General features: G+C 36.5%; 1 protein-coding gene across 4 annotated transcripts in view; it reads right to left on the reverse strand.

Annotated features, from left to right (window-relative positions):
* The window catches only part of LOC141440477 (cell adhesion molecule Dscam2-like), a 140,844-nt gene that overhangs the window by 44,107 nt on the left and 82,029 nt on the right, over nt 1-14,708 (reverse strand). Inside the window, exons 3-4 of one of the 4 annotated variants that reach the window (XM_074104995.1) lie at nt 2,486-2,534; nt 48-100 (exon numbers count right to left, since the gene is read on the reverse strand). In XM_074104995.1, coding sequence (XP_073961096.1) covers nt 48-100; nt 2,486-2,534 — 102 coding nt within the window. Of the gene's footprint in view, nt 1-47; nt 101-2,485; nt 2,538-14,708 lie in introns of all 4 variants that reach the window. The other 3 variants (XM_074104994.1, XM_074104997.1, XM_074104996.1) reach the window with 3 other exon arrangements.

Here is a 14,708-nt window from a genome sequence, read left to right on the forward strand (position 1 = left end):
GTGTCTTTCTAAACAAAGACGGTATAAATGTAAATTAACTATCTTACCGTAATTCCCGCGGAGCTTCTTTTCCGTTTCCTCCAGAGACTTTTCTTTATCACTGAAAAAATGTATATTTATATCAGTGGGATGAAGTATTTCCGTATAATGTGAGGCCGTGGCTGAATGAAAATAAGGTTGAGTTTAATTAAGTAGCATTTTTTCAAACAATACCCGGAATGTGTTTTTGTTGGGAGAAAAACTGGGGCGTAGTAAAGTGTTATGACATTTTCTTATTGTTTTAAATGTGGAGATGTTTAGGCTAGCTGGAAGGGTGGTGAGTAATTTATGCTAAGATTGCCGTGTTTATATAGAAAATCTTTTGCAATAAAACTTAGTAACTTCGGATCAAAACCAAGTACAAACGAATTATCAGTAAACCCCGTTAATCTAACGCTCAGTTTGGGGGCAAGTGAAGTGGGGCAGTTTCGATAATCTGAATCGATAAAAAAAAAGTTGATTTACTCACTCATTAACATATCAAAAGATTCATACTAAAAGATTCTGATTCATACTTGACAGAGCTATGCTATTTTTAATTATTATGAAATGAAAGATTTTTTTTTATTTATTATTGCATGTTCCATAATTAGTCAACAATATTTTTTGCAAATTATATGAAGTCAAACTTCGTCGCCTGCTTGTAAAAATCCACTTTGAAAATACAATGATTGACCAAAAAGAAATAATTTATATCAAAGATAAAGAAACCTATGGATAAAAAAAAATAGAAAACATGAAAAAGGTTTTATGATTTTAGAGAAAAAACAGTACTTATTTTTTTAAAAAATTATAAAAATTTGAACGGCTCGTACTAAATTAGACACCTACTAGTAAGTCGTATATCTGTACTATTATATAATTGTCGCCCTCCTATCCGATCAAATAGATAATCAAATGGATGAGTTATCTCAAGAGCATTCACAAAAGAAGAATTTTATTTTGACAAACAACTTTTTATAGGTTTTTAAAGTAAATATGAATCAACTAAATTATGTGAATCAACATCACTTTTTTCGCTTGCCCCAAAACTGAGCCTTAGATAACGGGGTTTAATTATTGTTAATATTAAGAAAAATAACGACTTTAAAGGACTTAATTAGGGGTGGTATTTTTCTTCAGATTTAAACAGGACGAAAAGTATACATTTTATTTACCGTTGTGTCCGCATAATTGCTTCATATATATCCGCGCGAAATTACAACTTTCTAGCACTAATACTTTCTTAGCTAAGCAGCGATCGGATAGATAGACAGACAGACAGACATGGTGAAACTAAAAGGATTCAGTTTTTGTCATCTTGGCTACAGAACCCTAAAAGTCACAACGCAAAAAAAGTGCTAAGCAATACTGAATAACCAAAGAAAATTACGCTAAACTCTTTTTTCACCCGATTCTATTCCCTGAACATAAAAAAAATCTAATAACGATTATTATCAATGAAGATAAAAGCGTATATTTTATGACGGACCGATAACCGTCGAAAGCTATCAAGAAAGCTTAACGTCCGGCGCTGAAATAAAAAAGCTCTTATCAGCTGTTTTAGGAACGGAAGCTTTTATTGCTTTTAAACTTTTATGTCAACGATTTTACCTCTCTTAGTTCAACTCGGGTTTGAGAGTAATCTTAATTTTTGTAAGCGTTTTAAAATCAAAATCAAAACGTTATTCTGCATGTAGGCCAGAAGGGGCTCTTTTACATGTCACTTTTTAAACTACCAGCGCTTTTGGAAATACCATCATTGCCAAAAAGAGCAAGAATATGCGTACATGAAAATTCAGGGATGTATACATCTACAACATCTTACTAAAGTATATCTACGTTCAGTGGAAGTGTAACAAGCTTCCACTGTCAAATAATAGGTTATGGGGCAAAAATGACACTAAATTCTATAGTGGCGCCCAACATGGGGCTCATAAATAAAACTATAATTTCTATCGTTAAATGTTTGAATATTTTTTATCACTTGAAATTTATACTTTTGAAGTAGAAAACGAAGTAATAAACTTGCCACATGTAGGTATTAAAGTTAATTTCCTTTAAAATATTGACCAAGTCCTAAATAAGCAAAATGTGATATTACGGCAATTTTTGAGATCAAAACATGTTTAAACACGTTTCAAGCACCCACTGCTCGAGAGAAAAAATTCGTATTATTCATACATAATATCTGCCTATACCGAGGTACAAACCCGGGACCTCAAGTTTTGTAATCATACTCTTTAACTACTAGGCTATAACACCATATACACCATAACATATGTACATCATAACCCAGTCGTCAAAATACGATTTTACCAAAAGTTACTCAAGAGCTGAATTTCGAAAATAGTTTTCCATACCCCAATATTAAAATCAATGACCCCTGCAAAGTTTCCCAAGCGCTCAAAGGATCCTTCTGTCTGGACAGAGGTCATTTGTTTCTCGTTCTAGATTTATGAGGTACCTGTTATGCAGTTCAACACTTGCGATGTTCCCAGCGTCCGCGAACGCCGCTACTGGAACAAAGAAAAGGGATTGAGAAAGAAGCATAGCTAGCGGAATAGATGAAGTCTTTCAAAGTTAATTCAGCACATTTCAGTAGATAAATGTACTATAAATAATTACTTTTCACTTCTCATGCTCTAAAAGTAGGATAATATAACCTTACGAGCCGGAAGTAAAGTGAGTACTTTAGTCCCTAGGGAGTAAAAGTAATTATTTTTTAATTTACTTAGAGTGACTTAAATAAACTCAAACAGCCAGTTCTTGCTTAGTTTTTGGCATAAAATAAGATTGTATGTGGACCATTTTCATGACGAAATTTACGTTACGTTTTTGTCTACGTGGTCTTAGTTCTATGCTTTTTCCGCATAGAAAGTGGCACCGTTCTATTTATTCCAGTTTGTGTATGAACCATTTTGCTGATGCGATTTCGTTATATCTGTGTCGTTATATTGGTTGGAAGAAAATATTTACCACAAAAACTTTGAAATTGTTGTACCATCAGCCAAATATATGTACTACCACCCTAAAGCTGAGAATCGTTTGCCTGTCATAAAACAATAATGCCAATAGACGTGTCTGTCAACTTGAAAGTTCGACTTTAGCGACATATTCATTTGATAGGAACTTGTTTAAAAATTGGTAGACCACTTATTTGGCTGGTGGTACCTAGAAAGCGTAAATCATAAACGATTAATGACTTAAAGTATTTTGAGTTTGAGTTTGAGTTTGAAATGGATCGCTCCCAACTATTACAATCGTGGAAATGCACTAGTTAGAAACGCGTCAATTCTGTAGTGGTGGTGATAAGTAGTTAGGTTTGTGTAGTGTGTGTTCTTACGGTCTGGAAGTAAAGAAGCTGCATAAACACATATGTTTTGCATAGACATAGCTATCGTAAGGTCATGGGTGAGCAAAGTAAGGGGTTCAAGCATCATTATTTGCCATGTTATGTTTTATAAAGATTTATTGTATTTAAAATAGATAATATCCATTAAATTTGAAAAAAAAACTATCGTACACTTAAAAAACTTAAAACTAAAAAAAAAAGACTGGAAACGCTGCCAGCATCTTCGGGACCTTTCCTAAGGGGTACTCTTACTCTTTAATTAATTTGTTTTAGTTTAAGGTTTTTTTTATTTTATGTATTTTTTTTTAAGTCTAGGATAGTTTAATGCAATTAAATGCTTATTCTTTCTATTTTAATATTCTTAATTATCAATAAATTGTTCCTACCATCTTTATACCGGGTGTGGCCTGTAATGTACGAGCAAATAATTAAAACATAACTCAACAGCATTAGTTCAGCTACTTTTAAAAATAATGGAGTCTTTAGATTTTCTTTTTTTTAAAAAAATAGAATACTGCTATCAATGTATGCCATCAAAGAGCACAACTGACGTCGCCTGGCACGCTACAAACAACAAGCAGTTTGCTTTGCATTACTTCTCCGAGTAAACTTAAAAGTGAAATAAAATTTAAAAAACGAATTATTTTTAAAAGTCGCTGAACTAATGTTGTTTAGTGTGACGAGTATGATGTATGTTTTAATTATTTGCTCATATTACAGGCCACACCCGGTATAATGTCAAAGACCTATTTATTTATTAACTTTGGCACACAAAACAAATTGTAATCATGCGGTAAGATAGAAAGTCATAAATTCAAAAAAATTCCCCACCATTGATAAGTTATTCACGTACAAACATAAAAATTGCTCTCCTGTAAAATTTGCAAAATCGATGTGATGTTTTATAAAGATTTCTTGCATTAATTGTATTTTAATGTGAATGAACCCAAAAAGAATCCCCGAACTGACATCAACACGGCCAGGGCCGCTCCCTCGGGTATTGATATAAGCCTCACAATTAAGGCTGCCATGTTTTCCTCCGAGATCGACGTTTAATTACCAGAAGATAAACAAAATTCAACGCGTAATATCCGAATAATGTAGAGTAATTAAAGTTTACAGCGCGGAAACGTCGGGAGCGTAAAACGTAGTCTTACGGTGTAATTGTTTTGTACTTTACGAAATAAAGTTGGAGTCAAATTATGTTGGTTTAAATTAAATTTGTGACAACTTTTTATTTGTGATTGAATGTAATACATATTGGATGTTGAAACTGGACAAGTTTCGTTAAAAAGAGCGTGTAGGAAAAAGAGCCTATTGCCTCTTCACGTTGAAATTTAGTATGAAAAGTTTGAGACCCTAACAAGAACGTAGAATAGTTTTTTATTTCGGAAAATTGCATAGTTCCCGCGGGATAATTTTTTGCAAACGAAGTTGCGCGCAAAAACTAGTTAAAATATGTATTACATTCAATCACAAATAAAAATTTGTCAAATTTCTAGTTAAAAGCATATTAAGACGAAATATCTGTGCACCTACTTAATTGTGGTCATGGAAAGCGTAGGGTTCCCATACAATCATCATCAGCGACACACACACACACACACACACACACACACACACACAAATCAGCTACTAAACAAAGTCATTAGCACTTATGATATCCAGCAGCTTAAATAGCACCGCCATCCTGTAAGTAAAGGTCCTACTACAGGGCACAGGGCTGCTCTCAGCATGGGAGGCCTTGGCTGGGTTGCAGTTCCCTAGCGAGCCTACAGTGAATAATTAGTAACTTCACACTTCACTTGACCCATTTGTTTGGTTTACTTGTATGTGTGTGTACAAATTTCCTCCCTATGTTGTACAAATTCACTATTCAATTCAAATTCAATTCAAATCATTTATTTCATGTAACAAAACACATAATATTTAGTAAATAAATTTAAGAAGGGGTTAGTAACTAAACATAAATACTTATAACTAAAAAAAAATGACCATTTTAGCTACCACTGTATTGAGCAGGCAGGGGAATGTAGTCCGCAAAGTGTAGCATTATAGGACACTATGTTATACACCCTGGTGTGTGAAACCGGTTGTACCTTGTTTCGCCTAACAACTTTAACCTAACCTAACCTAACATAATTTAATTTTGTATAAACTTATTTGGTATAATGTTTGACTGACATGATGATTTTTGTCTAACATATATGTAGCATAATTTCATTTTGTATAAGCTTTTTCGTATAATGTTTATTGACATAATTATATTTTGTCTAACATACATATTATCACATATTTTTATTTATTCTACTCACGGTTAATCCGAATACATTGCGATAACGTGAGTTAATTCTAAAAAGTATAGTATTATAAAACAAAGTTGGTTCTGGCGCTTCGACGTCCGCTGCCGAGGCATGCTCGCTTCGCTCGCTCGGCTTGCGCACTGTACGGTCGCAGTTCTTCTTAACGCTCCTCCTCACTTCGCTCGTCGTCGTACCTATTCCCTGTATGTTTAGTATTGCTATTTGCTTGAACCGAATAAAACATTAGTATAATGCGTGGATTCATTTATTTCAATTTTAACCTACCTAGTTGACCTTATTTTATAAAAAAACATTTAGGTACCAAATTTAGGCATAATAGGATACAATAATAATTAGGATGATTCAATATTAGACAATCCAATGTTAGTTAAAACGTTATTCGGCTATATGATGATAAGTTAAAATAAGAATCGACAGTTATTTTTCATTAAAATAATATTCGACAAAACGAGAGCTATGCAAATTATATTAGTTAAAACGTTATTCGGCTATATGATGATAAGTTAAAATAAGAATCGACAGTTATTTTTCATTAAAATAATATTCGACAAAAACAAGAGTTATGCAAATGATCATTTAGTAAAAATGAAAATTCAACAAAATAAAATTTATGAATTATAAAATATATAGACAAACTACTCATTATAGTAAAAGTTTAGACAAGTCAAGGGAATACCGGTGAAACCTTTGTGCTACTGAAGTCATATTGAAATTCCATACATCTGCCAAAGAATCATAGCGAAATTAATTATGAAAGGTCCCCTTGGTACGCGATTCAGTTTCCTTGACTGTACTCTGAATAAATAACGTGTTATGGCACTAATTGGTTGCGGAATTGCAACCAATGCGCTGCCGAGCTCACGCCAATCAGTCTCTAACGTCACCTGACAGCTTCAAAGCGTACCTACAATGAATGATGGACGTGTAAAGTTCAGGCTATGTATTGTAGAGATATAAAGAGTGACCTCTGAGTGGTAAACAAAATAGTAGATTGACAACAAGAGCATAAAACGGGCCATTTTACCTAAGACGTTGATATAGCCACCCGGGCTGGTACGGCGAGGGTGGATAGACACGTCGAGGGGAAAATGGGCTTAATGCTCCAGTTTTACACTCTGCTTTTCACTTAGATTGCGAGGAAATGAAATAGCAACAGTGGAAACAATTATTCACTTTCTATATACCTTTTATTTTTTTGCATTATTATATAATTTACCTGAGCGCTTTTCAGCTCGATTGGCAGGTGCATGCCCAGGACAGGAAGAGTGGCGGAGAAAAGGGGAGGCCTTTGCCCAGCAGTGGGACATAATACAGGCTACATAAAATTATATAATTTATTTTTTTCAATTTTATATAAATGTCCAATCGTACGGTTAATCTAAATAAGTTCTTAAAATAATATGGAATTTCGAAAACGTTTTTTTTTTTTCGATACTTAATATAAACGTAGTCATCTCTATCTTTCATAGACAATAGGTAATCATAAAGTTTTACCACGATGAAATCTGGAAATCTGTAAGAAAAGTTATAATATTATAAATATTATGAACATTAATTTATCCGTCACAAATTACCTAAAGGGTTACGAAAATGGTACACATGTTGTATTCCCGCTTCAATTTTCGATACTCCAGTACGTACGACGGAAATGCCATGTACTGCCTTTGCACGTCCGTTTGTATTCTGAAGCGTAGTTGGAATTTTACCGTGCCAGCGAAATTCTGAACCGATTGAGAATTGGAAATAGAGTATTGACTAGAAAATTATGACCGCCATTTTGCGTCGAGGTTTCTAGGATACAATTGAGGTTGAAATGCAGTAAAGACTAACGAACTGGAATTATTGGAACGTGAGCTATAAATCACCAGCTGCGTGAAGCGAAACGCAAAAGTCAATCGTGCACCTTTTTTTTTCTTTAATATCTTAAACTAGTATAATATTCTATTCTATTCTACCTACTATAATTGCTATAAGTGGCTCCGAAGTGGTAACGTTTCGTGTGCTATTTGGGAATACAGGCGTGATGTTTGTGTGTGTGTGTGTGTGTGTGTGTGTGTTTGTGTGTGTATTCTATTCTATCCTATTTTCCACTAAAATGTAATTGGAAGAGTTTGTGAAGATGTTTATGGATATTTACGAGGAAAATATATTTATCTGGTGTAAAATTTACTACTTGTTAAAATCAATTCCTTATTTTTTTGTAAAGGTTCTTACAAAAGATAAGACCGCCTATACTATAATTAGGTATTTAATAAACAGTCGTTGTATTGTATTTGACAAACATAAGCTTATTAACATTGGTTTTTTGGAATCTTTTCGTATTTTTTCTTTCAATTCCAAATTTTTACTTTTACGGTCATCCCGTCCCGTAAAACCTAAATTCAAAATACAAACTGAAATATAGATGCACAGAAAAACCAGAAAAATAAGACCATCACTGGGAATCGAACCCAGGGCCTCGGTATTCCGTACCGCGTGCCTGAACCTGGGAACCTGGGTTCGATTCCCAGTGATGGTCTTATTTTTCTGGTTTTTCTGTGCATCTATATTTCAGTTTGTATTTTCAATTTATAATGTTATTAGTTTGTTTGTTCTTAGTTATTTACCCAAACATGGCCAAGTGGTTTGACCTAAAGCAGAAGGTGTGGGTTCGTGCCCAGCTCGCACCTCTGAGTTTTTCGGAATTTACGTGCGAAATTACATTACATTTGTAATTAACCACGAGTTTCACGATGTTTTCGTAAGGAAACCTGCACATTGGCGAAGATAATTAATAGAGTGTGTGAAGTTCTCAATCCGCACTGGGACCGTGTGGGAACTACGGCCCAAGCCCTCTTATTCTGAGAGATCTGTGCCCTGCAGTGGGACGTGGGACGTATACAGGGTGTTAAAAATCCTGTACTATACTTTAACCCATATTAGGGCTACTTATTACTAATACAATACAAGTGGAAAAACATTAAAATTAAAAAAAAAACTATCCACAAGGAACATCCTCTATAGGCCGATATGATGATGATGATGTTTATCCAAACGAACCATAACATAATCTTAACCTAGAAGGGACGTCCATCCCAGAATGGCCCAAAACATTTCCAAAGATTCCTTTTGCCTGATAATCCAACTGGGCGCTTTGTGGGGCATTCAATACTAATCACCCTTTATGTAGACGACGGCTTAAATTCTCTGGATAGAGCCTTAGATAGTGACCCGTATTTACTTACGGAAAGCATTCGTTTTGCAAAAGCTTCGATGGTTTTACTGCATGTAAGAAATAAACAAACAAATTTTTTTCACTTTCCTCGTAGTCGAACTAAAAAGCAGAGTGTTTAATTGGGAAAAACACCATAACCATAATCGAAATATCAGTTCATTAGTTATCTCGTGTGGTATTTGTTCTTTTCCCCCCTTGTTGAACAAGCCTACTATTATTTTGTTTAGAAATTTTCAGGAAAGTAATTTAAATATGAATCATAAGGAAATATTTTGCTCACCCGAGAACCATCTTGCCTTACAATTGCTACATCTATGCAATAAAATATGCGTTTTATGCAGCTTTTCCATCTCTACACTGTAAGAACACACAGAAATTACACAATCCCAACTGTCAAAACCACTACACTACGCTAACGCGTGTCAAACTCAACCAGGAGCATATGAAAAAAAAAACTCAATCAAAACCGTACTAAAGAGATTTAAGATAAATTCAAATATAACAGATAGTCCAAAATAGTGACAATTTAAAACAGTGATATTTCATTCGTTTTGAATGACAGTTATATACCTAATAAGTTTCTGTTAAAAATTACATTATTAATAGGTACATGTTTTTTTAATGTCTGTACTTTTTGATGACAATGCAAGTATGTATTATTAACTAAGCTTGTAAAAACAGTTAAGTATTTCCTGTACTCAAAACAACGTGGTTGGTTGATCTCAAAAATGTAAAACACAGATGCTTCACAGCATACGACTCCCCCGCAGGCGGTTGGTTGATGTGGCTGCATTAGGGTAATGAAGCCTTTAGCTCAATCGAGCACTCTATGATTAACTAATGTGGTCGTTGAAAAAATCTGCAAGTAAACGAGTGAACTTGCAACTTTGGCATAATGATGATGATATCAGCTTTCGAGTACAGAACTCTTAGAACACAGATCGCACGTTTCTGCCGGGATATTATTATTTACTTAGGCCAGATAACATCCTTTGGAAACAGGCAAGAAATAGAAATCGATTGACGTATCGAAAACGCCTGGAAGAGCCTGGTCTATGAAATCGTTAATGAAAGGGAACCTCCAATATCGCTAAAGCGTAAACTCGTCGACATGTGTGTCCTGCCCATCCTAACCTACGGCGCGCAAACGTGGTCACTTACAGAAGCTCAAAAGTCCAAACTCAAGGTTTGCCAGCGGACAATGGAGCGTAGCATTCTTGGTGTCCGAAGAACGGACCGGATTAGAAACGCTGAGCTGCCCTCAAAGACTCGAATTGCTGACGTGGGCGTAAAGACGGCCATGTTGAAGTGGGACTGGGCTGGACATGTCTGTCGAATGAACCCAGAACGTTGGGCCATAATTGTTACGGAATGGGTCCCTAGTGACGGATACCGTAATAGAGGCAGACCGAAGAGGAGATGGAGGGACGACTTAGATGCCTATAATGTGGGATGGCGGGAGCTCGCCTTTTATAGGCAGGAGTGAAGCAAGAGAGGAGAGGCCTTTCCCAAGCAGTGGGACACAAAAATAGGCTAAAAAAAAAAAAAATTAAATTATAAATTTATATTATTATTATATTATGATAAATATCGTAATGGCTGCTCCCATTATAGTTCCAAAGTTCTGTATTGATCCGTAGTGCTGCTTGTAAATTAGAACGAAACTACGTTTGTATGGGGACGCGAGCGTACAGGGGACTCTTAAAACTCGAATTTAACTCGAAACATTGCACTAAAACTGCGAGCAAACTAAAACTTTGCGTACCTACTCATGATGACATGATGACGTCACCTTTCGGGTACAGAACTCTTAGAAGTAAAGAAAAAAGAAAGAAAGAAAAACATTTTTACAAATAAAAGAAAAAAAGGAAATAAATTTTGTCACGAAATGGTCCCAACTCAGCATGATGTCAACCTTGCGGCCGACGCTGGTCTTCCGTTGGAACCATTTAGCACGAACACATATAGCACGTTTTTGCCGGGATTTAAAACTCAAATGAAACTAACGAGACATTGCACTAAAACTGCGAGCGAACTAAAACTTTGCGTGTAACCAGCAGTAAAGTTAGGAGGCGTAACTTGTCCGTTGGCTGAAAATTAACACTACATTTCGCAGTTGAATTATAAAAACAGTATATTTATTATTAATCATCATTATCATTATCAGCATCATCTCAGCTTATATAGATCCTACTGCTTACACAGGCCTCTTCTCGGAACGAGAGGGCTTGGGCCGTAGTTTTAAAACGGTCCCATTGCAGATTATTAATTACTAGTGTATACCCGCGGCTCCGCCCACGTAATTCATTAGATCCAGCAGCTGAATTGAAATTTCAGGATTCAAAAAATTCCCGTGGAATTCCCGAAAATTAAATCGTGGTTTTTATTGACGTTACATTTACAAACAATCATATCAAATTTCATGACTCTAAGCCCAGCGGTTGTTATTTCGAGATATTATCCCTATCCCGTGGGAATACCGGAACAAAAGTAGCGTGAAGGAGTAACCAACATACTCACTCACTCATTCAAAAACTTTCGCATTTATAATTTAGTAGGATGTCAGACATCGTAAAAGTTGCGGGCGAATGGGGATGCAAGTGGCGAGTTGTCGTTCATTGTGGAGGGCTTTGTTCAGCAGCAGTGGACGTCTTCCGGCTGATGATGATGAAAAATATCAGTGTGTGTGTGTGTCATATTGTCGGCTCCAGGATAAAACTGATACCGGTAGAAGGCGGACAGGTGGCCACTCTATACTCAAATTTTAGATATTCTATGTACAAACTGAGCCAACTTTAGTTCGCACTGTTAGAGGCGGACGTAACTCGTCCGTTGGAAAATTGAAACTGCGTGGGACGACCGCGGTTTCATTTAACCGAATCTGCTTCACAGTCCCAATTTAAAAACAGTTTTGTAAGCAAAACACAAAAAAAAAATATAACAACACAATTTTTACGAAAAAATTAACACACAAATATCACGTCTGTATTCCCAAATGGGGTAGGCACACGAAACGTTACCATTTCGGAGCCACTTTAGCAATTTCAGGTTTAAAGTTTGAAAAAATTAAAACTTTGCAATTTGCCTTTCACCGGCTGTACCAATTAAATAACTTTGTTTTTCTTACTACTAAATACGTTTCTGTAGCAATATGTCTTTATTTCTAGCACCCTTTTAAATTTGTAAGGAACCATCAATGCGCGAGTCCGTCTGTCTTAGTCGGTACTTGAATGGGAGTCGCCGCTCCAAAACACGTTAACTTTTCTTACTGTGTTTATTGCATTTACTGTGATATCATTGAATGAAGCCTCATTTGGGCGACCGAGGCGTGAACTGCATTATATCGCGATAAAAAGCCGCGGGTACTGCACTGAAATCGTTTTTTTCCCAAACCGATGAATATTTTTAAAGGACATTAACAACCTGATAGTGATAACTATACAATTCGGCGAATTCATCTCAAGAGAGATATTTTTAAACCGGTGACAACGAATGATTTAGTTACTAATTAAGGCAGTTAAAAGTCACTTCATTAAAAATAATTACCCCGAAATTGCCCAATTATGTTGACGTAAAAAACCAGTTAGCATCTGAAATTAGTAAATGCTGAGAATTTACAGCGCTGCATAAAAATAAAAACAAGTTTAAAATAACAAAAACCTCTACTCAAGAGAATAAATCTGCGAATAATGTCAATCAGATTTTTAGGATTCCGTGCACCTGAAAGGAAATAATAATACAAAATATAGTATAATTTATGTGGGACCGGGAATGGAAAATAAGGTCTCGGATTATAGCAAATTGTTTTCGTTAAATTTGCAAAAATATTTAAAGATGACGCTTAGTCGCACGTGGGGTGACACTACTTACCGGCACGGATAATACCGACATGGAAATACCGACCCGATATTTCGTGTACACGCCCATACAAACTGGTGTCAAACTGACAAGAGTTTCTATGGGCCTGTACACAAAATAGCATGTCGGTATTTTCATGTCCGTATTGTACGTCCGGCAAGTAGTGTCACCCTCGGGCGTGCACATTCTTGACAAACACGTCGTCTCGCTTGCTGTTTCTCTCATTCGTTTCTCTGGCACATATTTACGCTCAGAATCATGCTTCCAAGTCTCAATTTATATCCTTAAACGAGCTTTGAAACTACATTTGAAAACCATGTGTTTTAAGGTGGTTGCAGGTGGTAGGACCTTGAGCAAGGTCCGCCCGGATTGCAACCACCATCTTGCTCGCTAATCCTACCGTGAAGCACCAGTGCTTGCACTGTTGTGTTTCGGCGTGGAGAGTAACATAGCCAGTGAAATTACTGGCACTTGAGGTATTCTATCTTAGGCTTCTAGGTTGGCAACGCATCTGCAATACCCCAGGTGTTGCAGATATTTATGGGCGGTGGTGATCTCTTACCATCAGGAGACCCACTTGATCGTTTGCCATCCAGTCGAATAAAAAAAAAGTGAAGAAAAACATGAAGAAAAAAGCACGTATCGGCGTTATGTAAAGCCCCCAATCCACAATGGGCTCGCGTAGCAACTACAACTCATTATTAAGACCTATGCGTCTGTTTCAGACGAATTTTGGCGTGCTGTCTGTGCACACAACGTCTTCGGCGACTGACTAGACCGATGCGAGAGCGACATGTTCGTCCACAGGCCTGACAAGAGAAGTTTGCGGAAGTTGGTGCAGAACCAGTTTGATTGCGTTTCTGTCTCTTTCCAGCAAGTGTCTTGAACCAGGCTTCATTGCAATACTTACGCCCTCCAATACACGTTTGCGGCAGTCAGAACTTTTCTTAGCATGACTAAATTTTAAAGATGTTCCAAGGGAAGATGATTGTCTTGACTATATTTACTATGACTATTAAGCCGTGGTGGCCTAGTGGTTTGACCTATCGCCTCTCAAGCAGAGGTTCGTGGGTTCAAACCCCGGCCCGCACCTCTGACTTTTCCCAAATTCTTGTGCGAAATTAGATTTGAAATTTACCACGCGATTTACGGCGAAGGAAAACATCGTGAGGAAACCTGCACACACCTGCAAAGCCATTCAATATGGTAAGTGTGAAGTTCCCAATCCACACTGGGCTCGCGTGGGAACTTAGGCCCAAGCCCTCTCATTCTGGGAGGAAGCCTGTGCCCAGCAATGGGACTTAAATAGGCTGGAATGATAATATTACTATGATTTTGTGTGCGCGTCAGTTCGTCACGAAATGCTGACAGCCGCAATAAGATAAATAAACCCTCATTTTGCTAACAAACCGACGGAGAATGGGTAAAGTCGGGGTTCCAGTACTAGCGATAATTCCATAGCAGAAGCACGGTCTCACTACTAGCCATTATTTGAGAGGTGGGCGCGGTTTTATTACTAATCGAAGGCTTTTGAAAACTGAGTCTGAGTAAATTTCCGCAATAATGAAGATAGATTTTTAAGCTAGTGCTAGTAAATTAGCAACCTAAGAACTCTGGAAAATTATAATTAGTCCATCAGTTAAGTTATGTAAAAAGATTAGCTAAACGTTTTTTTTTTTTTTTTCATTTAAAGACAAAAATATATTAAGTATTAAAATTTCTGAATATTTTTTTAAGCCGCATTCACGTTTATCTGTCGTGTTGTGTCATGACGCATCAGAACGGTAACGGTTTCATACATTTTATATGGTTGAGTTTATTATTTATCTGATGCAGTGTGTTGTGTCGCTTTGCAAGCTAATGAGAGAGAGAGAGAGAGAGAGAGAGAGAGAGAGAGAGAGAGAGAGAGAGAGAGAGAGAGAGAGAGAGCATCACAACA

The sequence above is a fragment of the Choristoneura fumiferana genome, chromosome 22 (assembly GCF_025370935.1).
Source record: "Choristoneura fumiferana chromosome 22, NRCan_CFum_1, whole genome shotgun sequence".
Lineage (NCBI taxonomy): Eukaryota > Metazoa > Arthropoda > Insecta > Lepidoptera > Tortricidae > Choristoneura > Choristoneura fumiferana.